Source organism: Cyanistes caeruleus, chromosome 4, assembly GCF_971803275.1.
Source record: "Cyanistes caeruleus chromosome 4, bCyaCae1.hap1.1, whole genome shotgun sequence".
In the NCBI taxonomy this organism is placed as follows: Eukaryota; Metazoa; Chordata; class Aves; order Passeriformes; family Paridae; genus Cyanistes; species Cyanistes caeruleus.
The window spans coordinates 76349065-76373727 of NC_141704.1; the positions used below are offsets into that span (position 1 = coordinate 76349065).

General features: G+C 40.0%; 1 protein-coding gene across 4 annotated transcripts in view; it reads right to left on the minus strand.

Annotated features, from left to right (window-relative positions):
- The window catches only part of FBLN1 (fibulin 1), a 79669-nt gene that overhangs the window by 22100 nt on the left and 32906 nt on the right, over positions 1-24663 (minus strand). For 2 of the 4 annotated variants that reach the window (XM_023919077.2, XM_086885350.1), the window contains exons 5-15: positions 23691-23750; positions 21872-21973; positions 20144-20281; positions 17837-17974; positions 16259-16402; positions 15321-15449; positions 14713-14838; positions 13738-13857; positions 12666-12797; positions 11986-12109; positions 3662-4108 (exon numbers count right to left, since the gene is read on the minus strand). In XM_023919077.2, coding sequence (XP_023774845.1) covers positions 3754-4108; positions 11986-12109; positions 12666-12797; positions 13738-13857; positions 14713-14838; positions 15321-15449; positions 16259-16402; positions 17837-17974; positions 20144-20281; positions 21872-21973; positions 23691-23750 — 1568 coding nt within the window. In that variant the 3' untranslated portion in view covers positions 3662-3753. Of the gene's footprint in view, positions 1-3661; positions 4109-11985; positions 12110-12665; positions 12798-13737; positions 13858-14712; positions 14839-15320; positions 15450-16258; positions 16403-17836; positions 17975-20143; positions 20282-21871; positions 21974-23690; positions 23751-24663 lie in introns of those variants that run through there. The other 2 variants (XM_023919074.2, XM_023919076.2) reach the window with 1 other exon arrangement.

A 24663-nucleotide genomic window follows, 5' to 3' on the forward strand; every position in this document is an offset into this window, starting at 1 on the left:
TTGTCCACTAGAGTGAATTGAAAGTCACTTACAGTTCAAGAACTTCACACAATGCCCACTCTGTGTTCACGAGAGATGAAAGGGCTGTGCTGGGACTTAAAATGGGACTAAGCCCCACAAATTATCTCAACTTTGACCTGCCCATTTCTACATATTTCTAAGTGGAAAAAGAAAATACTGCAGTATTGGAGGGGGGAAATTGAAAGATTAAAAGTGAGAAAAATTTACTGACTTAAAGGGAAACCAAAAAAGGGAAGATTTAGTTTGTTATATACCTCTAAAAAAGAATGATTCTTGCAATTTTCAAAATGTGTTATCCCAGCCTACACCTACAAACCATCTTTTTTCTGATGTTCAAAGGGACTTTATGGCTCTATTTATAATCAATATATCAGTAATTTCTTATTACATGTTCTCACCTCTGCTCATCAAAGAAAATGAAGCCAAACATGCTGATACTGTGTGAAGTTAAGTAAGGGGAAAGCACAACATCAAGGAACTTGTGCTTCAACAGATGTGAACTGGCACAGTCCATAAGGAGGCAACAGAGCTGAGTTAATAAACACCAGCTGATATTCACACCCTGAACTTGATGCTTTGAGACTGGCCAAGATATACAGGCCAAAGAGACCTTTTACTTCCCACCATTATATGTCTACAAAATCTTGTCACATCCTAGACACCTCATTTATAAACAGTGGCTTGCATAACCTATTTTGGGACACTATTACTGATGAAGCACTGTTAGAATGCATAGAACATCCTGAATTACCACAGCTGTATTTAGGTAACAGAATTTGTATGCAAAAAACATTGTGGTGGGAGTGTCTCAGGCATTCAGTAGTGGTTTCCTTTTGCTTCTTCCTGGGAATAAAAGGGAGCTTTACTCTTGACTTCGGCTGGAACAAAAGGAAAATACAAATATTTCTGAAATACTTTGCCAATAAAGCCATAATTTTGTGTAAGATGAAGTCTTAAGTAAGACTCGTGTTCATGATCCCCACCTGTGGGATAAAGCCTTCTGACACGACTTTGGTACGGATCAGAGGATCGCAATGGTCACAAGTGATTTGTGTTAGTTCTCATTTAAACTGAGTTTCTAGATCCATCCACCTCACAACCACACGTTACAGACAAATGTCTGTGTCAACTCTATTTCTTTGCACCTTTTGTCTCTCCTCTTACAAACCTCTTTTTTTTTTCTTTGCATGCTCCATCCACAGCGCTAAACTGGAACTTGTTCTTTCATTATACACACTATCTGATCTCCTTTCTTTTACTTTCCCTGCTAATTGCCTCATGCCAGCATATCCAAAGTGCAGTTGATAACACTTTGTTTTCTCATTGCCTCACCTTTTGGACATCTCCAAACTGGACTAACTTCTCAGACAACAAACATCTATTTCAAATCCTGGTATTTGCTATAAGTTATATGCTCTGTTTTCATAATACTTTATAATTTTATCCTTACACATCATCTTTGCATTTCATCTTCTGATTAGCTGATGTTTTCCTTTTTGCTCATGTTCTCCTTCAGTGGGGCTGTGACTGGCAGAAATTTTGTCCTCAGTGCTGAGAACTTTTTTATTTGCATCTTTCCTTCAAGTTTTCTGCCTCTAGCACAAATTACAGCTTTGGAGATCAGCTTCCCTCTGGCATTTTCATTTAAAGAGAACAAAATTAAGAAACATCTCAGCTTCTCTGATTATTTCCTGAGAATAATTTTTTCATTCTTCTAGGGTCCTGATATGATTATTTTTTGTATTGTCTGTTAGATTCAGTCAGTAAGTTCATTGGAAGAGGAGCTGTGGTTTCATTTTCTTTTGGAAAATATAAATAGCACTATGTAACTACATACATGCTCCTGGAAGTCCCAGTGACACTGCGACATTCAAGCATCTAACACAAGGGAATGTGAGCTTTGTGTTCTTGAATTCCTTGCTAAATACAATTAATGTAGCAGCATTTTACAGCACTGAGGGCCAAGTTCTCAAACTCCCTTCTTTTCCTGCCAAAAAAATACATATTCATTTTTGCAAAAATGAAGTTTATTTTTGAATATTTATCCTACTTCATTATGGCCTCATAAGGAGCTGGTAGCCAGAGGGCATTTACATTCAGCTTCTGTGGTAGTAATAAACCCCATTAGCTCAAGCAGCACGGGCTTGTGCTCTCAGTATTCAAACCTGGGACTCTATCCCCACTGGCAACTTCTGGCAGCTTTATAAAGATGTGTCAACAGGCTTATTAAACACTGGCATTCCTTATGTGACTGGAACTCCTATCAGCCAGCTGGGATAAACTTTGCCTTGGGGAACATGTAATATTCTGGCAGAGTGCTGTGATCATGCACCAATCCAGGCGCTGGCTGATGATGAGCCTGAGAGCCTGCAGCTTCCAGTTAATGGGGTAATTCCTTGTGCTCAGGAGATTAAGGCATCTGATCTTGGTTTAGGATGTTCCCAGTTTCTACCCTTGTACCCTGACTGTGCTGTCAGCACATACACAGTGAGGTATTTTTCCTATAGATGCATGGATTATTCCTTGTTCTTCTATGGAATGATTCTTCTGCCTGTGTAATGAGCAGCAGAGATAACTGAGCCCAGGGTGATGTAGAACATTAATTTTTGGATCATATCTCTGGAACTGAGCTTTTAATATTTATCAGCACAAGGACTGTGTATAAATCCTATTCCAGCTCAGAAAACAGAAGAATTCCAAAGAAATTCCAGTTGTATTTGTCTACATTGTTCTTGACAGCCTAGAAGTAAACAAAGAAAGTCAAAGTAAAGGAAGAAAGATTTGGATGTCAGAATTCTGACTGACTTTTCAGGGCACTTATGGTTTGGTGTGATAGTGGTTGTGGATAAAGTCTTCAATGGTCAAAATTTATCAGTTTTAATATGAAAGCTGGAGAGACAAAAGTGTTATGAGACAAATCAAATATATTTTTCAAATGTTCCTGAAGATAGGACTGTTTTTCAGGGTATAGCTTGTGAAACAGAAAGGAGCTCTCTGCTAGTAGCTGAATGCTGTTATGAAGTTGATTGCTGTTCTGCTCTCATTAGTTTGCCCATTCAGCAAAAATTCCACAGAAAGCAAAATGAAATAGCTCAAATAAATGTTCTTTAGAGGAGATCATACTTTGTATCATCCTTAGAAGCAAGAACAAGGATCTGTACCTGGTGGAAATCAGCATTAGCTCACAGGATAAAACACAGCAACAATAATTAGGACAGCTTGAGAATCTGGCTTCACACTTTTATACTGACTGATGTGCTGGGACACCTCAGGGGTCCTAAGGGCCCAAGTTATGCCCTTTTAACAGATTTTCAGAAAATGTACACTATTTGCCACGTAAGTGATGAAATTTTCTAGAGATGTCTCAGTTGAGACAGTCCAAAATATGTACCTATTTCCTTTGGTAAATTTAGACCTAAACGTATGTAACTGTGTATGATCAGATGACTCCCCTACTGTGGAAGGAAATTAATAGCTCTCAGTCCTCAGGATGTTCATGTAATGAACTCTTAGACACCAACTTCTGCTTTGTATTATGATGCAGAGTACACAGAAGAATCTCCACAAATTAGGATGTTCAATTATAGGGCAGAGTGGAAAACTGTAATGATGATGGCAAATAAAATGCAAGTGCAGCATGCAACAGATGAACTAAAACTTTATTAAAACTGGGGGGGAAAAAAGCTACTCCTAGAAGAGAAAGAGTAGCCAATGATGACTGTAAGTTAGGGATCAAAGCTCTGCAGAGACAAAGATAAAAAGTTTGGCAATAAATGTGTTGACAGTTCCATGGCGGGAAAGTCGCATTTGAATTGTCAGAAGAAGGTCTCTGGGCTCTGTGATTTGACGCTGCATGACCACAAGGCCACTGTGGTTGTTCACTTTTTTTGTGGTGAAAAACCCCTCCTGGTTCCCGCTGATGATGGACAGCTGAATTTTATCCCCAGGGACAGCATTGGAAGGACCCATGCGGAAAATGTCGGTGGGTACTTGAATGTTGGTAGGAAAAGAGAGGTGATAGTAGGTTATTCTCAGAGGCAGGCTCTGGCACTCCTTATTTTCATTACAAGGCAAGCGCTCACAGTGACTGCAAGAAAAGTGAGAACACAAGACAAGAGGAAGATTAATGCACATTTAGTGAGTGGGAGGGAAAGCAAGGGCAGTGGGGGTGGGAAAAGATAGGCTGACTTGCATCCTGTATCCATTCTTCAGCCTGGCACCTCACCCATATTGCAAAGGGATACGAATTCAATAAGGATGAACTTGCCTGCAGCTGGAGCTTTGGGAGAAGCATTGCCATTGTGAGAAGTGTTGCCCTTGCTCTGCACGCACAGATGGATCAAGTCTGGCACCTCAGTGGGAGTGAGAGTTTATTTTCATTTACACCAGCCAAACTCTCCTAGGGAGAACACTGGCACTTTTTTCCCTTCCAAGTTTTATTACTTTGCTGTTTTGATGTATGTTCAGTAAAGGAAGAGATTCTAAGTGGTTAGGGAGTTGTCTGTGTCCTATTTGGGGTGTCTGGCTGTATTTTAAGACTGAGTGAATTATTCTGAAAACCATGAATGTCCAAGGAGTTGGTCTCTGAAGATGAACATTTCCTGCTTATATGGCACAGTATTCCTCTGTACTCTCAGAACCAACAAGAGTCAATCTAACACCCGTCTAGGCAAGCTCTGAAAACAAGATCCAATGGCCTGATGTCTCCAGCATGTGGCCTACACATTCAGTCCCGTCTTATGTAGCCCTAAGTCATGGGAATGATTCTGGTGAGAGAGAAATTTTCCCTCTGTTCTTTCATTCCCTTAGCACTGTGTCACAGTGAAAAATCCAGAGCACTAGCATGAGATCACCCATGCAGGCTGGCAGGGAACAACAAACCAATACATCAGCATTCACAGTCTTCATGCATTCTGTTCCAGAGAGAAGTGAACTTTGTCCAGAAAATATGGTAGACAGCTATGGGCATCCAAGTCACTGCTGTGTAAATGTGTTATACTTTACTGGCACATAATGAAGATCTAACATGCCATGGTACCAGGTGGGTTTGAGAAGTGTGTAAAGGATTGCATACTGGGAAAGTTTGTATGCATTTCAGATTAAAGATATGCCCAAATCACCACATAGGTATCCAAACATCCTTCCAGGCAGGTATGAAGTAAAGGTAGACAACAACAATCTCAGCTGGATGATGAATTTGCAGAATTTCATCATGATCAGGTCAAGCATTTAGCTCCAAACTTGCCTGGTGCAAAACTATGAATCAATTAAATTATGTGCAAGAGTCTCTCTACACCAAGCAGTATTTGGTCCACAGGTTGAAGTTTTGGAACCTAAACAATTTCTTTCTTTACCAAGAAGTGCTCCAGCATAAAAGCATGGTTTGTTTCTTACCACCTCAAGTAAAGATGAGTGTCCATTTCATTACTTTGTTTTGACATGAGTTTGTGCTCCTATCAGCAATATCTGCTACCAAGAGAACTGTGGTTCATAAGCGAGCCCCACGTTGCTGCCAGTGCACAGTGATCTGAATTCCAGGAACTACTCATTATATGCAAAATCAGCACTTTCAAGAAGACTAATTAGAAGTACCCTTAGTTCTTCAATTAACGTGTTGCATGTTTTCTTTTAATACTACTTGCAAACATAAGTGGTTCTTTGAAGCAATTCTTTGAAGTTTTGAATGCATTCTTAATTTTATTCATGTGTTTAAAAATCACACACAAGTCCTCACAAGATGGCCAGCTAATTAGGTGTGGATACTCTTGAAGTATTTTCAGGTATGGAGAGCTCTGCATTATTTTCTGAAACGTCATTAATAACTCCACTAAGGAGAATGACTTGGTGTTGTTGAAATCATGAGGCTACTTGGTTTTGCTGAAATCGTGGAGCAAGTTGAGACAATTCCTTAACTGGAAATATTTTCTTCAAGTACAACTTCTTAGAAGCATGTACATGCTTATGAGCACTTATACTCTCATAAAGATGCTGTCCCTTATTATTTTATAAAAGTAAGACACATTTTTAAACTATGGACAGAGTTTTTTAAGAGAACAAAACCCCAAAGCTTCCACCTTTCAAAGACTTGAAAAAGGACGTTCTGTTGATTCAGAAAGTTATTTGTGAAGATAGATGTGCCTCCAGCTAAGAGCTAAAATTATTCAAATTTTATATCATGCTTTGGTGGTATACACTGCACACTGTACTGTAGGTTCAGTTAATGCAGTAATTGTTCCATCAAATAACCACAAAGGAGAGATAGAAAATTTTATTCCTTTCAAGAACCAGAGTTCATTCTGGGGTCACACACCACAAAGGCAAGAAGCAAAGAGCATTTCAACCCCAGTGTACTCTCGAGACCTTCAGTGGGCAGCAGGAACTCAGATGGTGGGGGAATGCAACAAGGTGCTGCTAATGGGAGAGCAGCCCAAGCCCCGGGTGCTGCCCAGCTCCGTGGGACAGGTGAGCTGCCTGTAGAGCTCCTGTGTCCTGCCACCACACTGTGAGCACGGGACAGAGCCAAGGGGCCCAGCAGGAGAGGGGAGGGCTGAGGGGGCAGAAAGTGCTGCCAGAGAAAACCAGCCCAGAGCCCAGGGGCAGCTGTCTTTGCAAAAGTCTGAAATCAGGTACATGGGCTACAAAAGTAAGTGTATACTGCTGCTAAATGTTTGTTCCTGGATTTGAACACAGTTATTTTATCTCGCTTTCTACTCTCTTCTCTTATTTTTATTTATGTGGCTGAAATATTGGTTTCAAAGAATTACTCCCAGTTTGAATTTCATGTACCAAACACTGATAAAAAAAAAACCAAAAACCAAAACTAGAGGAATTACATTTGTAGATAATAAATGCAACATTTTGTAACCAAAAAACAAGAAAAATATTTTGTGCCTTCCCTCACGTTAATTTCTGAGTCAAGTTTTCACTTCATTGTGCTCAAAGGAGTTGAGTGGTATGCAACAATTCCTCATGTACTGAAGGAAAACAAACTTTTCAGCAATATTTATGGCTTTATGATTTACTTCCTACAGGGAAACCAGCTCAACATGCTGAGCAACTAACCAAGTTTGTAAGTGAGCTATACCCTCACCATACATTCTATGCTGCAGATTTCCAGAGCTCCAGAACAGTCTTCCAGGCCTCCTAGAATATATTCCACTACAAAGGCTCTTGCTCGTGCTATCTTTGGTGTGCACTTCTTTTCAGCAGGTTGCAACACACCATGAGGTCCAAGTGAGCCTTCTCCACATTATGGGTATTGATGCTAATGATCAGCTGTGCAGGGAAGTGGTTTTTGCCTTAAACAGACCAGAACTTTAAGGAAATGAAACCAACTGATAGTTGGTCCTCACAGAAAATTCTTAACCAGAGGAGAATCTGGAGCCCTGCTTCAGGAAGGAAAACAGGATACAGGAGAGTAGTAGTGAGGATGGATAAGCACCCTGTGTGCTCTTCCTGTCCGGAGATGGAAAGTCTCTAGAACATTTCAAGCTGTAGAGGAGACAGAAATATATTCTGTTTTGCCTCAGCACTGAGCCTTTATCCTATCTTTGTGTCCTTCATCTATCTTTCCTAATCTAGTTTCTTCTCCATATCCCCTTTCCTAGACTATGGCCCTTGCTGCTCACTCAAATATTTGGCATCAGGACTGTCTACTCAGCTAGTGCCAATCCTCATTTTCTTGCTCCATTCTCTCCTGGATGATATATAGTTCTCTCAGTATCCACCTCACAGCCCGAAGCACAGATCCTTTCCCTCAGGATCTTTGTGTGGCCATCCCACACAAATGATTATTCCTTCCTCTGATGGTCCTCATCCAAATTTGGAATAGAATTATGGGATCATTAAGGATGGAAAATATCTCCAAGACCATCAAGTCCAGCCTTGACTGATTTCCACCTTGTCACCCAGACCAGAGCACTGAGTGCCACGTCCAGGCGTTCCTTGGACAGCTATAGGGACAGGGACTCCATCACTTCCCTGGGCAGCCCCTGCCAATACCTGACAACCATTTCAGTGAAGAAATTCTTCATGATGTCCTCTTGTCTTGTCACTAGTTCCCTGGAATCAATCACCCTTGACCATAACATCTTGACCCCTATGGTTGCCCCTGAAGCATCTCCAGGCTCCTTCACCTCACCTTGACATACCTTCAGACCCTTCCCTCCCTACATTCAGCCTCCTTATCTCAAAGTATGCATTTCTTCTTACCAAGTTGGCTCCTCTCACCTGTGCTAGAAACAGCTCGCTTATCTGTGAAGCTGGGGCTGTGTCTGGGCCAGGACAGACAGACTGGGCTCCTCTCCTTATGTGGGAGCAGGCTCAGACAGTCTGTGGACTTAGGCCTGCATGTCTCAGACTGCTTTGAGGGGCAATAAGAAGCTCAGGATCACTAAATCAGAAGTGAACTCTTTGTTGCTGGAAGAAAAAGACCTCTCTAGTGATAGGAAGAATTAAATTGCAGTAAGGCAGATAGCCAAACACAAAGACTGATTGCAACTGAGGCTATGAAATCCGTATCATTCAAGGACTTGAAGGAAAAGTTAAATAAAGAACTTTCAGAAAGATTCCAGGTACATCTGAGCCTATTTTGGCATAGAAGAGTGAATTAAGTTTACCCATCAAGCTGTTAATTTCCTAAGGTTTATGAAAAAATAAAGGGCTGAATGCAATTTTACAAAGTTTATAATTTCAAATGTTTCAGAGGATTTTGGTTGGCAAAGGATGACAAAAAGCACAAAAGCAATTTCCTAGCAAACTTCAGATTTCTGCTCCATACCATGACAGCAAACTGTTAAAATAATTTTTAAAAAATATCACCAAAATGTCTTTAAAATACACAAAACAGCGTGTTCCTCTCTAGATTTGTTCTTGGAAATGGGTGAACAGCTCTGGCTGAAATTTGCCAAAACTTGAGCCCGAGTCAGACACCTGGCATTTAAAATTTCAACCATTGGTTACACTTTGGCAAAATTTTAAGAAGTTAAAAACATGTCTTAATAATGATAAGCACCAGGAAACCTTAATAATATGCAGGCATGTCTAGAAGATACAAATAGTTCCCCATTTGGCTCAATGCAGCACACACCTGACATGTTGCCATAAATGCTTCTTTATCTTTTCTCCTATTTTTGTTGGCTTAAATATTAGAAATGTTTCAATGCCATATAAAGAGAAGGTAATTGTTATGCAATTTGAAAAGAAAAATGGTTTGGCAAGGCAGTGCAGCAAGTTGAATTCTATTATGTGGAGCAGTAGATGTTATCTATCCTCGGGAAAAAAACAAGCCTATAGACTAATCAATGAAAAACAAAAAGCAGAATTTAAGTAAAAGAGATAAGGCCTTCAATAAAATTGTTACCATTTAGATCAGGCCAGGCATTTTACTGTCTTTGGGGAAGATAACACAGACTGTTTCTTCCTGGAGCTCAGAGTATCTAAACAGCATCCTGAGCTTTCAGCCCATAGCCTAGGATGATACTGCAATTACTTCACCTGATGGCAATCGCCCCTGCAGCAGCCACCATGCAAAAAACTCTCCTTTACAGGTATTGGGTAAAGAAGCTTCTGGATCACTGTGTGCTGTTGCCTGCACATAAGGATTTTAAAGAAAAATAAGAATAAAGAAGCTTGGATTTACAGGACTGAGGCCTATTAAATTATAGCTATTCCAAAGAAAGTAATGGGGAACAGGGTAAAAAAAATTCCTGAGTTGCCAGCTTGATGGGAATGGAACAATATGTTGTCTTTCTTATGTACCAAGTTGTTGAAACTGGAATGTGTTTTGAATAAAAAGGAGAGAAAAAATGGTATCTGTACTAGATGTGATAAGAAGCCAACTCCTTTGATTCTAGAGCCTGGTGAAAAAGCAATTTAATGCCATTATCATGCAGAACGTAACAAAGATATTCTGGCTATCATCCCTGCTGGGGTGTATGTGCAGAACTGATTCAGTCAAGGAGATGTAAAGTAGTTTGGATGTAAAAAGGGTGTTAAAGAGCTATTTTATGAAAGTGCTCCCCAGTGAGCACCAGGTAATCTGACCCATAAACCCTGACTCCAGCACATTGTTACAACATTCGTGTCCCAGCTGAGAGCACCGCAGGACCGCTGCACTTCACCGGTGGTAACAATGAACTCACATCCTCTTTATGCAAACATGTTTTCAACAATGCATTTAGTAACTACCTGTAGCTGCTGAGAGGGTAAAACCTAATAAATCCAACAAGATTATAACTAAAGGAATTAAAATAATTAGAATTTCACTGAGCAGCTGTAGGATTTGTGTCTGACTCAGCCTAATTATAGCCTGAACACATCAGAAAGATCTCACCCTATGAGTAGGTCTGAGTTAGGCAGAGTAAACCTAATTTACAGAGCCCAACAACCTAGACACAGAAAAACAATTCAGACATTCTACTGTTTTCCCAAAAGATTGCAAATAGCCAATGATGTAAAATTCAGATAAGAGAGAAAATGAAATGGAATGTGTGTGCCATGTGTATTTTATAAGTTGAACTCTGTAAGAGTAGAAATCTGCTAATTCTACCTAGTGGACCATTGCATGTTGCATTTTTTAAAAAATGTGGACACCAATGAACCCACAGTCTTACAAATGAAGAGAACATCTGCATAATGAGGCACTGCCTGGTCACTGATGTGACAAATGTAATTTAAAATTTAATTCCTATTAGCCTTCTCAAAACACAAGCATATTTTATAAATAGCTGGGTTTACACATGAACTTTCTCTCCAGAATTCTGATCAAATGAATTTGCTGTGCCACTTATATGACATTTCAAAGACTAAGGCCCAAATGCAAACTAACTAATACCCACAAAATTCCTAAGATTAAGATGAGTGTTGGTTTCATTCTACAGAGGAGGCACAGAGTACTCAGGTCTGTCTAACAGATGGTGGCCATACCAACACTGACTGGGAAAAGCAATAGTGGGCTGATAACAAATGTGATTTGTTGGGTTTCCTCCCTGGCTGGTGGAGCACACACTTACCTGAGTACAGGACACACAGGGGGACCATAAAGCAGCCTTTGGAAGAATGGCTAGTGGCCAGAAAGCCACAGGGCAGGAGGTAGAGCATCACCTTTACCAGCCATAAACTCCAGCTACACATCTGAGAGTTTTCAACAACTTCTCCTCTCTGCTGGCACTATTTGATGGGTATAAAAGAGCTGCCAGCTGCCCCTCCTCCCAGAGCTGTCTCCTATTTTCTGCACCAGAATGCACAGACTATCTCTGAGCAAGGTTAGAGACACAGTTATGAGCTGCAGCTAAATTACCACCCTTGCTAGGATTCCCAGGTTTTGTAATACAGGTGAAAATTGGATAGAAATTGAAAGAGGGGAGATTTATATAAGACATTAGGAAGCAATTTTTTATTGTGAGGGTGGATGCCCCAACCCTGGCAGTGCTCAAGGCCAGGCTGGATATAGCCTTGAGCAAACTGGTCTAGTCAGACATGTCCCTGCATATGGCAGAGAGGGCTTGGAATGGATGATTTTTAATCATCCTTAATATTCTATGATTCAATTAAATGGTACCAAAAATATGACATTCTTGCAATGCTTTGCAAGAGTACAGGTGAGAATTCAGAGAGGGAGCTAAAAAGATTCCTTCAGCTGAAGTGTGACAGTAAGGAAAGACTGTGTGTGATTCTGAAATAAAAGCCAAGGATTTCAAAGCCGAATGTAGCCCTCCCATCATGCTGCCTGCAAGGGAGCCAGCCAGAGAGTATCTGCTTGTGGCTCTGGGCATCATTATGGTGCAAATCTTAGAAAGAGGAGCATGAGAAAGAAACCAGACCTGTGTGTGCAAAACATAGGGTTGGCCTGCCAATACAATACATATTTGCTAGAAACTGCTCTGTGTTCAGTCATCAGTGGCATGACATTAAGGAGATCATGCCACCAAAAAACTGTTTGACCTTGCAAAATAAGGTACTTACGTATCTCCTGACTTGCGGTAATTCTCGGGACATTCCAAAGACAGGCAGCGAAAGCCGCCCTGGATGTTAAAGCAGGTCTCATTGAAAGAGCAGTTGTGGCTTTCTGCAACACACTCATCGATATCTGCCAGATGGAAACAGGGAACTGGGTTAAACACATGCTTTTCCTCTCCTTGCAGATGCCAGACAATGACAGTGTCCTGTTAGATACTACAGGACATGGGGTGCAGTTAAACATCACTACAGGATGGCAAGGGGAGGGCAGAAGAACAAAGAACACTAACCCAACCAACCAGCAAGAGGAAGAAAAGGAAGAGCAGCAGTGCCACTAAGTGGACAAGACCTAAATATTTGCTGACAGGTTTACAGCAGGCTATTTCCTTTGGATGGCTAAACTAACTCATAGCATTTCACCATTGGAATCTTCATTGTAAGAATTTTTTTAATATTTAATTTAAGAATTATTTAATAATGTTTTAAAAAGTAGTCTCTACTTAATTACTTTGTAACTGAAATGTCCTATATATTTATTATAAAAGACTTTTTGCTTCAGATGTCTGGCTGATGTGTACTGCATTACCTATAATTTCATAGGAAAGGCATCTTTTAAACACAAAGACTGCTAGAACTTGCCAGAATTCCACAATCCCGTGGGGTCTCCCAGCAGCTCTTGAACCCACCTTGGCAGTTGCGTGCATTGGGTGCCAGCCTGTAGCCAGTGGAGGGACAAGTACATTGAAAGCTGCCAGGAATATTAATGCACCGAAAGGAACAGATATGTCCTCCAGTGGGCAATGCACATTCATCAATATCTGCAAGGAAAAAACACCACTCATTTACTATGTGTTCATGACACTCAACCCAGTGCACATGTACGGTGTTCCTGCATTTAGCTTCAAGCACAATTTGATGATTCTAATTTCTGGGAAATGAAGATCATCAGATAGGTGTGGTTTTAGCCAACAACAACTAACAGCAAAGATTTTCAGGAATAAATGGAACTCTGAAGAAAATTAAAAACTATAAGAGAGCCCAAGAGACAAAGTAATGGATGAGGGCAAGCACTTTACAGTGACATGTATTGCAGTGCTTTATAAAAGGGAGGCAGAGAAATATTTTAATCCTTGTTTTTACAAAAAGGAAATTAAAATTAAGTGTTCTGCCCAAGGCCTCACTGTTTAGTAAGTCTTGGAGACCTAAGCCCAAGTTCAGGATCTTATCCATGAGGTCACAGCCACATCCTCCTTGTATTCAAGAACACATTAGTTCAGAACCAGCCACAAAAAGAATAATTTCATATAATAATTTCAATTTTATATATAGCTATAGATATATATAATATATATTATATATATTTCAATTTCAACAATAAATCCATAGAATAATTTAATACATGAAATACCTGGTAATATCATATATTACATATGTAACATAAATATGCTCATATCTTCACTGGCTGAAGACTAGAAATTCTGGTAGTTCCTCAGGAAAAAGACAAATTTCTGTCAAGTTACAAAAGTGTGCCAAGCTATAGTTCAGTGTAAGCAGCAAAAATGACAACACACATGCAAAGAAATGCCTCTGGAAAAGGACATGGGTGGGAGACCTTCATTAAATACAGTCTCACAAGAAAATACCAAAGAGACTCAAATATTTAAATGAAAAAATTATGTGGAATTGCTCATGTTTGTTACAGCAACAATAAGAAATGCCCACCCAACGTCTCTCTCCCTGCAGTGCCATGGATCTCACCTTCACACGAAATGCCATCGATGTCACTGAGCTGGAATCCACGGCGGCAGTAGCACTGGTAGGAGCCGTACACATTGGCACACTCTTGACTACAGGGGTTGTTCTCACACTCATTCAAATCTGAAATGCAAAGTTACAAACCTGAACCCCAAATTTCTTGCAATATTCTTCACTCCTAATATTGGAATAAGACAACATTTTGGAAGGTTGTTTGTTATTTTTTTATTAAAAAGGGATGGCACACATCACTGAGTAAGCTGGAAACAGGGGTCTCTGAGTGTTGCTCTTAACAGGGTCTGGCAGTATAGGTTAATCTGCACTGTGCTGTAATTTCCTACTGTATTTCAAGGTGTGAGACTGGGAGGGAATATTTAGGCTAACACTTACACTTACATTTCTGTGTCTGGATATCAGCAAGGCTGGTTTTTTGAAGGTTTTGAACCTGATTGAGTTGAGCCACCCTTCAAAGTGCAGCAAATGCAGACCCATACACCTCTGCATCACAGAATCACAGAACCATTCAGTTTAGAAAATACCTCCAAGACCATCGGGTCCAGCCTGTGACCAAGTCCCACCTTGTACCACAGATGAGAGCACTGAGTGCCACATCCAGGTGTTCCTCAGACACCTTCAGGAGGGGGGCTCCAGTGGTGGAGCTCCCTAGGAAGCCCCTTCTGATGCCTGACCACCCTTTCAGGGAAGAAAGTCTCCCTGATGTCCAACCCAAGCCTCCCTGGCACAGTTTGAGGCCCTGTCATCTTGTCCTGTCAGATGAGCCAGTCTAAGGGTGATATATTCAAGCTGTGGGCTATAGCAGCCTCGACTAAGAGCAGCAGCATTCATGTAATCAAAGAGACTGCACTGTGATGATTTCTCGTGCCATTCCAGTGCAGCCTTGCAAGCTAAAATAAAAAACAGCTGAAAGAGCAATGAGCTGCTTCTCACACTCCATAACCAAAGCATTGACAGCCGTACCTTCACAGGATCTACCATCAGCTGAAAGTTTGAAGCCCATGGTGCAAGTGCAGTAGTAGGAACCAGGGGTGTTCTCACACTTGTGAGCACAGAGACGACCTGGGTAGCGTCTGCATTCATTGATATCTGCAATGATGAACACACAGAGAGGTCTGTGGATTGGCTCACTGTGGTACCAGTCTGGACAAGAATGTGGTTGTAAAAGTTTAATTGTTCTTTTCCAGATTTAAATTTCATAATAAAGAGAGAAGAAATCCTCAATATGCTTATTTAGAAGCCCCCCAGAGTATAATTGGATTAGATCTATACAGAAGAAAGTTGCTTTGATCTTCCAAAGGAATCTTTCGCTTATAAAAATATCACAGAAAACAATTACACACACTCTCACACCTTTTAACAGGATAGCAGATAACATGTTGACAATACTAACACAGCTTCCTTTGAAGTATCAGCAGTTCTTTAATATGGCTTTAGAGTCAGCCAAATAATATAGCAGTCAATTTTACATTCTGATGACAGAGGGCACGCAGAGAGCAGTAACATTCTTTACACAGGATCACTTTGTAAGTGCCATGGCTGCAAGTATTTAGTCTGATGCTGTTACTTACCAATACATGTCCTACTGATGACATCAAAAGTATAGCCAGCTTTGCACTCACAGCGGTAATTGCCTGGGGCATTGATACAAATGTGTCCTTCTCCACAGGGCTGGTTAGAGGATGAGCACTCATCCACATCTAAAACAAAAAGTGATTTGAAGTACACTTCTGAATATTCAAATTGAGAGAACAGCAACATGTTAACATATTTTTTTGTCCCCTGGTGGTTATAAAGTGTTTTGAAACAGAAAACAAGCTGTTATCCTGCTCTCAGCTTTTACAAGATCAGAGTCACAAATCCAAACTATTTGTACCAAAGCAGGTTAGCTCTAAGGTATCTTTAATGTTGATGGACTTGGGAGGAAAGCAATGAAGTAACCAGGCAATCTTTGGAGGAATTTAGGTGCAAAATTGTTTTATTATGCATACTCAGTATTTGTGGGTCAGATCTTCATCTAGTCTAAGATGTCTGAGATCCAGAGTCATCAGTAGTGTTTTGATTAGCCACTCACAGAAATTGAAAACACATACAAAAATGACTCTCTTTGCAAAAACCACCTCAGTTAAAAGCCAGCCAAATGTCTTTCAGTGTTTTTTGAATGGCTTCTGTAGGGCATTAAATTGAGCTTGTGTTATCTCTCTGTACTAAGGAGATTTGGGACCACACAGCCTTGTTCCATTGATGCAGTCACAGCCAATGCTATTTATGGGGGCTGATAATCATTACTCCTCTTCTCAAAATGTAGGGTTTCATGAGTTTTATGAAGGACAGAGGGTGGATGCTTGTCATTCTTCACTTGCTGGCACTGCCATGAGGGAAAGAACAGGATCAAGAACTGACTGTGGGAATGATAAAAACCTAGGCAAAGCGCAAGAAACAGGTAAACATAAATTATATATGTGAGCTATTCTCTTAGAACTGCTTTTTCTTCCCGACTGTCACTCACCTACACATCTTGTTCCATCTTCATTGAGATGGTAACCTCGGCCACAGCTGGGTGAGATTCGCTGGCAGGTAAAGGAGCCATCGGTGTTAATACAGATCTGCCCAGCTGGGCACGGCATGTTGGTACTCAGACACTCGTTGATATCTACAAGAGCACAAGTCAGTGTAACTTTTTCCAGTCTCAAGAAGTTTAAGGTAAGATGCTCTCATTATATAACCCTTCAGAGAAAAGTTCTGCCTGTGGGAGAAGACAACTATTCATGACATTTAGCTTCACTGATAGGATGCTTCTAGAGTGAAGACTGGGGGGTACAAAAGCCATTGATACCACAGAAAAGCTATGGAAATTGGTGTAGATCTTGTATTTGTTTCAAAGCCTTTAAAATTCTCTGCTAAACATAAAAAGAGCTAATCAGCAATTCAATTCACCAGCTTAACTGGTTCTGTCTCACTCTCTGAGTTCTGATTGAGCTCTTAGCTTCTACAGGATGATCAGAGTCACAAATCCAAAAACAAAATCTCCTCAGCTCCACACAGAGCAGCATTTTGTTCCCAGTGTGTAAAGTTAGCCTATGAAACTGCCTAAATATTTTGAGCAGATGTGTTTTATGAGCCATTGGCATGCTGCAAACTCATGTGGCTTTACTGATGCCCACGACAGCAAGTTAATCAAAAGCTGCCACGGACCTGGCACTACCTATGGCAGGTGTGCACCTTCAAAGGGTTTGCTGTGCACAGGCACTGGCCCCCCTCATTTTAAAGGCTGCAGTTTTGTTTTCAGTCCGTTTCCAGTGTCAGATTTCAACACTACAGGAGAACAAGGGGCTGGTAATGAGTGCAACTTGGCAGCCACTGCTGCTCGGCCAGTTCCACGAGTCCAAGACTTGCTACGCCAATGGGGGAATTAAAAGTTGAGTTGAGACTTGAAAATAATACTCAAGGGAATAACTGATAAGTTTGTAGGTCACATTAGACAAATCCATAAAGAGTCTGCTGGAAACCAGTCATTTTAATGCATTTATATGCAGGATATAATTCTGGTTTTGGGGAGTCTTGGAAAAAATGCATTGGCCTGACAAGATTGTCGTCAGTCTTTAAAGTAAAACTCTTCTCCACAGTATGTTATAACTTTCCCATCTTTCTCATACACAATAAGATTATTGATGGGCTGTAATGTGGGACATGTCTGGGAAGACCTACATGCCTGTAAAACCAAGCAGACTAACACCAAAGGATGTTGCAGAGGACGTCAGCTTTCTACACAAAGCCTTAGCTAAAACCTTTTGGACAGAGTTAGATAAAATATCACAATTTTTACAAATTTTGTTTCAGATAAAACACCCAAAGCCTTAAGCAGCTAACCACCTTAGGTAATGCAATCTCATTAAATATAGTGATCTAATATTTATGTCTTTTATTTAAATGGCTTTCATCTGTCACTCTTACCTGCGGGATCAAGGAAAGAGCAATGCATGCACAGATGAAGGATAGCTTGAGCAGCTCAGAGCCCACTCAGTGAAACCACAACTTTTCTCCCAGGCAACACCTGAGTATTTCCCAAGATAAGAACATGCCTTACCAATACAGTTGCCTAGTGCATCTTGTATAAACCCACTCATGCACTGTAGCTTGGGTCGGCAGCGGAAAGATCCTGGAGTATTCTGACAGATAAAATCGGGGGGGCAGTTATGAGTACCAGTCTCACATTCGTCAATATCTGGTACATCACAAAAAAAAATTGTTAGCAGGAATTTGACAGGTTTTTCATTACATTTAAAACATAAGACATAGTTAAAATCATCACATAGATTAAACCTCAGCATATCTTCCTGGAATTCTGTGATCTATGATCAATCTGACTTACTACCTCAAAAAAGATCTCAGTAAAACCAGGCAGGTTAAGATTTTTTTATGATTTTATGATTAATCTTATATATAGGGGTGTGTCTGTGCACATTATGCTTTACAAGTTTAGTTCTCACAACTAAATGATTCAAGGCTATTATAGAGTACCTAAAGCACCACATTCAGCACTGCTCAGCCTTGATTCAGCAGTGTGCTTAGCTTTGAAGTCAGGAAGATTTAATTACCCAAGTGCAATTTTAATTTTAATTTAGATCCAATGCAGATATTGTTCATTTCTTTCATAAGTGAATTAATTTGCCTTGATTCCCAACCATATTAAGGCTTGCAATATCCCTGCATTATCATGCTTTAAAATGCACATAAATATGACTTCTGCTTACTTTAATATTCTACTCTGGTTCAGCATAAACAATAAATATTTGTGAATAAATCCTTGTTCACGTAAAGCAGATAAAGGAGACAATGGCAAACGAAGCTTCACTCACTAATGTAGTCTCGTCCTCATAAAGCAACTAAAATGTAATGTCTGTCACCTGGAAATGGGATGAAATCTCCTAAAGCTATCAAAATACAGAAACCCTCCAGCAACAGGATACCTCAGCTTTCTCATTCATGCAGTTGATACAAAAGTAGCCCTAGAGTTTTGTGGGACTTAAAAAATGAGTTTGGAGACCATTTGAATTTTAGGCTGGGTTAATACTGAACTGGGTTCAGCAGGGTTCTACATGTAGCACAACTCAGTCATGTTACCTGGCATTTAAAAACCATACATGAATATTATTAATTTTTAATTTTTATCACTATTAACATAACATTAATAAATAATGTTATTAACATATCTTACCCAGATAAGAACTTTCTAACATTAGTGGCAGGTATAATTTACTATCTGTACTCCTTTTTATCAACAGGAAAATATGTTAATACTTGCCAGCAAGCTATTTGTTGGCCTGAATCTGATGTCATTCAAACCACCAGAAGTGTTACTTCAAAGGGACCACAGTTACACCATGATACTTTCAAAAAACCTTGCCTGATATTCTGCAGGTTTTGCACTGGAGTTTGCTCATCAGCTTTTTTATTTAATCTGTTTATAAACCACTGATTGGTTCCTACTGTAAAACCTTACCTAAAATTTCAGTTGAGTTAATTTACTCATTTACTACATTTATATTTGCTTATAAACCATTCTAAGCTTAGGCAGAACAGATTTTCTCATTAGTGAAAACCAATTCCACATCAACCGGGGTTAGCTGCTAATTTATATTTCTGTAAAGGCAGCATGCCAGGTGAAGTTACAGATGCACATGGCAGCATTCTTTAAGCTAGATGGAACTTGAAATAAGTAACTTTTTTAGTAAGAAATATTGTTATGTTTGTGTTCAAAGGCAGCTAGTCAAGAACAGTGGTTTTAGCCTCTTTACATTTTTAAATCCCTAGGAATGCTGTGATTAATAAATTAATCCCTTTGTAACTTCCTTAGGATAAAAGCTTACTTTCTTTTTCTAAGGATGCATCTACCTTCACATTTCCAAACTGAATCACCTGGTTTCTCCACTTGCCACACTTTGGTTCACACTCCAGAATGTGCAAACTTGATTCATTCAGGTGCATCTAAACCATTATTTATGCTCCAAGAGCAGGACTTAGGCACTCCAGTCACTCATGAGCTCATACTCATTCAGCATACCAGACTGGAGCTAGCCAGAGATAATCTCCAGGGTATTGTGCATAGTGTGAGTTCTGGGCCTTCATAATCACTGGTTTTGGTCACCAGACCAGCTCCTAACATGCAACACAAATTGCCAATGTGAAATAGAGTTATCTCTCCTGGAAGTCTCTGCAGCAGCCCCCAGCTGCATGGTAATCTGCAAGGCAATAGGTGGAAAAACTGCTGTCCTTGAAGTGTGTATGTCTCAATTACATGTGTATTTACCAAAAGCCAAAGAGCATAATATGATGATGTGCTTCATATTTAACTTAAGCCTGGAAGATTTTGGTTTCTCTGCACAGGACATACCTTTGCAACGACTGTCATCTGTTAGCTCATAACCAGTTCCACAGCTCGTGTCCCGCTGACAGCGGAAGGATCCCAATGTATTGACACAGGTTTGTCCAATCCCACAGTTGTGTGTCCCAGTGATACATTCGTTAATATCTACAGCATGCAAAATTATTTAAAAAGAAATAAGACAGAGTAAATAAGAAGCATGAAGATGGGAAGAGAAGAATCTGAAGGCTAGCTATGGGCACACCTCCAACCAGACACTCCTCTGAGCATCAGAATACAATGGTGTGGATTTGGCCTCACATCCCACTACACAGCTGTTGCCAGGACACGAGCCAGCAAAGAGATTTGGACCCTGTTGGTTCCAGGACTCACTGATTCACTGTACTTAAGAAGAGGAAAGTCAACTGAGTGAAAGCAAAGGGTCATCATCTGATTGAGTCTAGCAGTACATGATGTCTCCAGACATGTCTAAGGTTGTTAGAGGTAGGATGTGTAGACATGGTCTGCTAGTGGAGTTGGCAGTGTTTGGTTTATGTTGGACTCAATGATCTTAAGTGTCTTTTCCAACCTCAGTGATTTCATGGTCAGATTATAGTGACTATATGAATGAGGTATACTTTCAGAAATCCTCGCCTTGCTCTGCATCCCACCAACATATGGATTAGGGACTCTCTGAGCCAAGTCGGATTTTATACTTCACAGCTAATGATAGACATTTCCTTTGTGAATTTTTTTCATTCTAACTTTGAATGCATAAGAAAATCTGACATCCGTGTGTATCAAATGTAAAAGCTCTTCCTTTTTATATGTCCAGCTAGGTTAGTGTTAATCTGACCAGTCACCAATATTTATTTTATATTCTGGAGTTTGTATCTAAGTCACTTAAGACTCCATTTCCAGTCACTGACAGAAAAAGGTGCTCTTCATCTGGAGCACTCGTCATTCTTGAACAGCTATGCAGGATGGGCAACTGTGCCCTAGAAGGGCTCATATCCCTCAGCAACAAGGAGCCTGGGCTCACTAGCTCAGAACCAAATGGCACATTGCACATGCCTGAAGTCAAATCCATCTCTATCCCAGCCCATTTCTTTTGATGTCACAGATTAGAATATGCTGAATTGGGGTGGATCCATAGGGATCATCCAGTCCAGCTCCTGGCTCTACACAGACACCCCTCAATCCCCTCCTGTGCCTGAGAGCACTGTCCAAATGCTCCTGGAGCTCTGGCAGCTTTGGAGCCTGTTCAGTGTCTGACCACACTCAAGAGGTGGGGGTGGGGGGGATGTGAAAGAACCAGTTCTTCTGGGAGAAACTAACAATCCTTCCTTGACAATTCCCATGCCACTCATGGAATCTAGAACATTAGTCATTTCTGTCAGTTCTGTCCTTAACAAGCTAAAGAATCCTACTCTATTTATTTTGTCTGTCTTATCAATAACAATCCACTTTCACAAGAGAGAATAGGTATTCTATTTTGGTTTTATTCACAGCAAAAAATTCAAACTCTGTCTCTTCTCCATTCTAAATTCTCCACCTTTTCCACTGACCCTCCTTAATTTCATCTTCTCACAATTCTCATTTCAGCACTCTATTCAAATCAACTTTTTATGACTTCACCTCTTTTCCCAGCTGACATAAGCATGTTCTGGTCTCTTCTCTCTGGGTATTTTTGTATCTATTCTTGCTATTTTAAAACAAGAATGTTTATAATCGAAACAATGGCTTTATTTCTTTTACCTTCACAGGTGATACCATCTGGTTGAAGCTGATAGCCAACAAAGCAGGAGCAGACGTAACTGGATCCTGTGTCTCTGCACTGCTGAGAGCAGGGACCACCACCTAATGGATATGTTAAAAGGTATTATTTAATTAAGAGGCTCTTCACAGAAACTGAAACAAACCATTAATTTACAGGACACTTGATTTATTTAGAAAAGAAGTTAATAGACATATACACAAGAAAGAAAGGGCTAAGCACTGAAAGCTCTGAAAATGTACACAAGAAGGGTTATTCTGACAAACAGAAAGAGAATACTACATAGAATTTACACAAAATTTGGCTTATCTTTAAGAAAACTTTCTAATCTTGTTAAAATAGAAATGAATATTAAAAATGTTTCATATTCTAAAAATAGAGAAAAGGTTATATATTTCCAAAACCAAATATTTGTTGTAAGGCTGCAGATATCCTTAGTACTAAAAGAACCCATGTCCTGTTTTCTAGAATGGCTGGATAGGTATTAAACAAGAGGTTTGAGATAGGCACAATCCATGTGAGCAATTGCAGCTACATTATAAATAATTATATATTATAAATAATTTTTTAAGTACAACAATTTCTAATGAGGACAGGGCCATTAAATCACTGAAAATTAGGTGGGAACTGAAAATCAAGTGGAAGCATAGTTTTGTGGTTGAGACTCTCTGCTAATACTGTGAGCTCCATCCTGACACAGTAAAACCTGTAGTGGAAGTATAGATGAACAGAATTAATTTCCCCATGTAACATGAAGGTGTTCCAAAACAAATTGCTGGAAGTTCCATTGCCTAGGAAATTTCAGTTTCCCCTGTTCAAAAAATTACAAGTACTTTTGGCATGCCAAGTTTATCAGAAAATATGCTGTAAACAGAACCACCAATTGGCAATGAGCAATCCATCTCCTGCAGGCAGCTGATTAAGAAATACAACAACTGATTACGTGAAGAAATAATGCTAGGAAAATATGTAACACATATTTCTATGTCATCTCTCTTAATCAGCAACTGGATTTGCTGTTGGAGAGGCACTGTTGACTCTGGTTCACTAATGACCTGATAGATATTCCCATTCTCTCCAGAGCGTAACAGCTGTAGAACATGGAGCACAGTAAATAATTTTGCAACTGGAATATAAACCTATTAAATTGATTTTATCCTAAATATGTTTCTGAGTTGTGAAATGCTGGCAGAAAACAATGAATCACTGCTGGTTTAGGTTTATAGACATGTAAATGACATGTGACAAGCAATAAATCAGAATGCTTAGCAGAGCAATATTCCAAATGCATGTTTTTAAAGAGTCAGAGCAGCGTGACTAATCAGGACTATAGCAACTTTTGTCTTCCTTTTTTTCAGGTGATGCACCTCGAACAGAAACAAGTTTAATTTCATATTCAATCACCCTGATAATCAAGCACCAAGAAAGAATAAAAGATGCACATATTTAATTTAGGATCACCATTTTCTGAAGAAAATGAATCCAAAGTACTCCACAGGTTCAAGGGTGGCACTTCTGAGGTATTACCCACTAGAAGTTAAGTAGAAGTTAAATTCGTTGTGTCAGCTTCAGCTGGATAGGATGGACTCCACTGTGAGAGACAATGCCTCCCCTGTATTTAGTAACTATTTAGGCATCACATAATGGCCCATTACTCTTTGGAAAGGCTCTTCCTCATGTTTTTTTACCCATAACTATCCTAGGCAAAAGGTTTTGGGTAATCTCTAGATCTAATTTGGCTTCACTTTATTGAAAGCAATCACAAAAGAGCTGGCTAGCAGGACTAGTCACCTGACTCACCTCTGCAGCCATCATGCAGATAAGGATCTTCTTGGTCTAGTTCCTCCTTTGAAATTTCAGCTAAAAAGAGGGGAGATAGGCATTAGAGGAGAAAGCACTTTTCTTTGCAAGGTAAAACACTGTGTGCATGGGATGGAACTCACACCAGGGTTTTGGACAAACTAGAACAAAATTAATAATCATTATTTACATATTTTACAGCTATTTCTTGCTTAAATTTGACATTCAAAGGCACATGGCCATGAGGCATTTTCCATCTGACTGATTCAATATGAAAGTCACACCGTGATCATAGATTATATATGGACTGAGATTTTCAAATGCAGATTCTTAATGTCAGAGTTTTAACAAAAGCTTAACCTCATTTTCATAAGGCATGTTGTTGAGGCATGCTTGGCTTCCACTGACTTTGTAGTAGCTTGGGGTGCTCAGAGATTTAATGAAAACCAGATTAACCTCAGTTATTTATTTAGACTTCATTTCAAAAAGAAGTCCACACCTAAGTTTTTGGGCACATACTTATGGCATTCTTTCAAATATACACATTGGAGAGTTTTGATCTGTGATGCTCCTGCCACATGTACGTATCCCAAGAGCCCATTCTCTCCACATGAGGACATAAAAGGGCCAAACACATCCTGAATCTGCTGCTTCCCCAAAGAACCAGTTAATGGATTTTTTCCAACCCCACTACTTTGAACACAGGGGAGAAGGTAGGTTGGTAGTGTGCAAAAACACAATCCCAAAATGCTCTGCTTATTGACTAGGAAACTTAGGCTTGTTTCAGTGACTGCCCATCAGCCTATTCCACCAGCAGTCACTTGCAAGCAAGTGATGCGGAGAGGATGTGAAAGCAATGTTTGTGCAGTGGCACGAGGCTGGGTTAGTTCACTGAATCCTCAAGCCATAGGGGCACATTTCAATTATGCAGAGCTGATTAAATCAGTTTGCCCAAGTCTGGCTGGATTTTGTA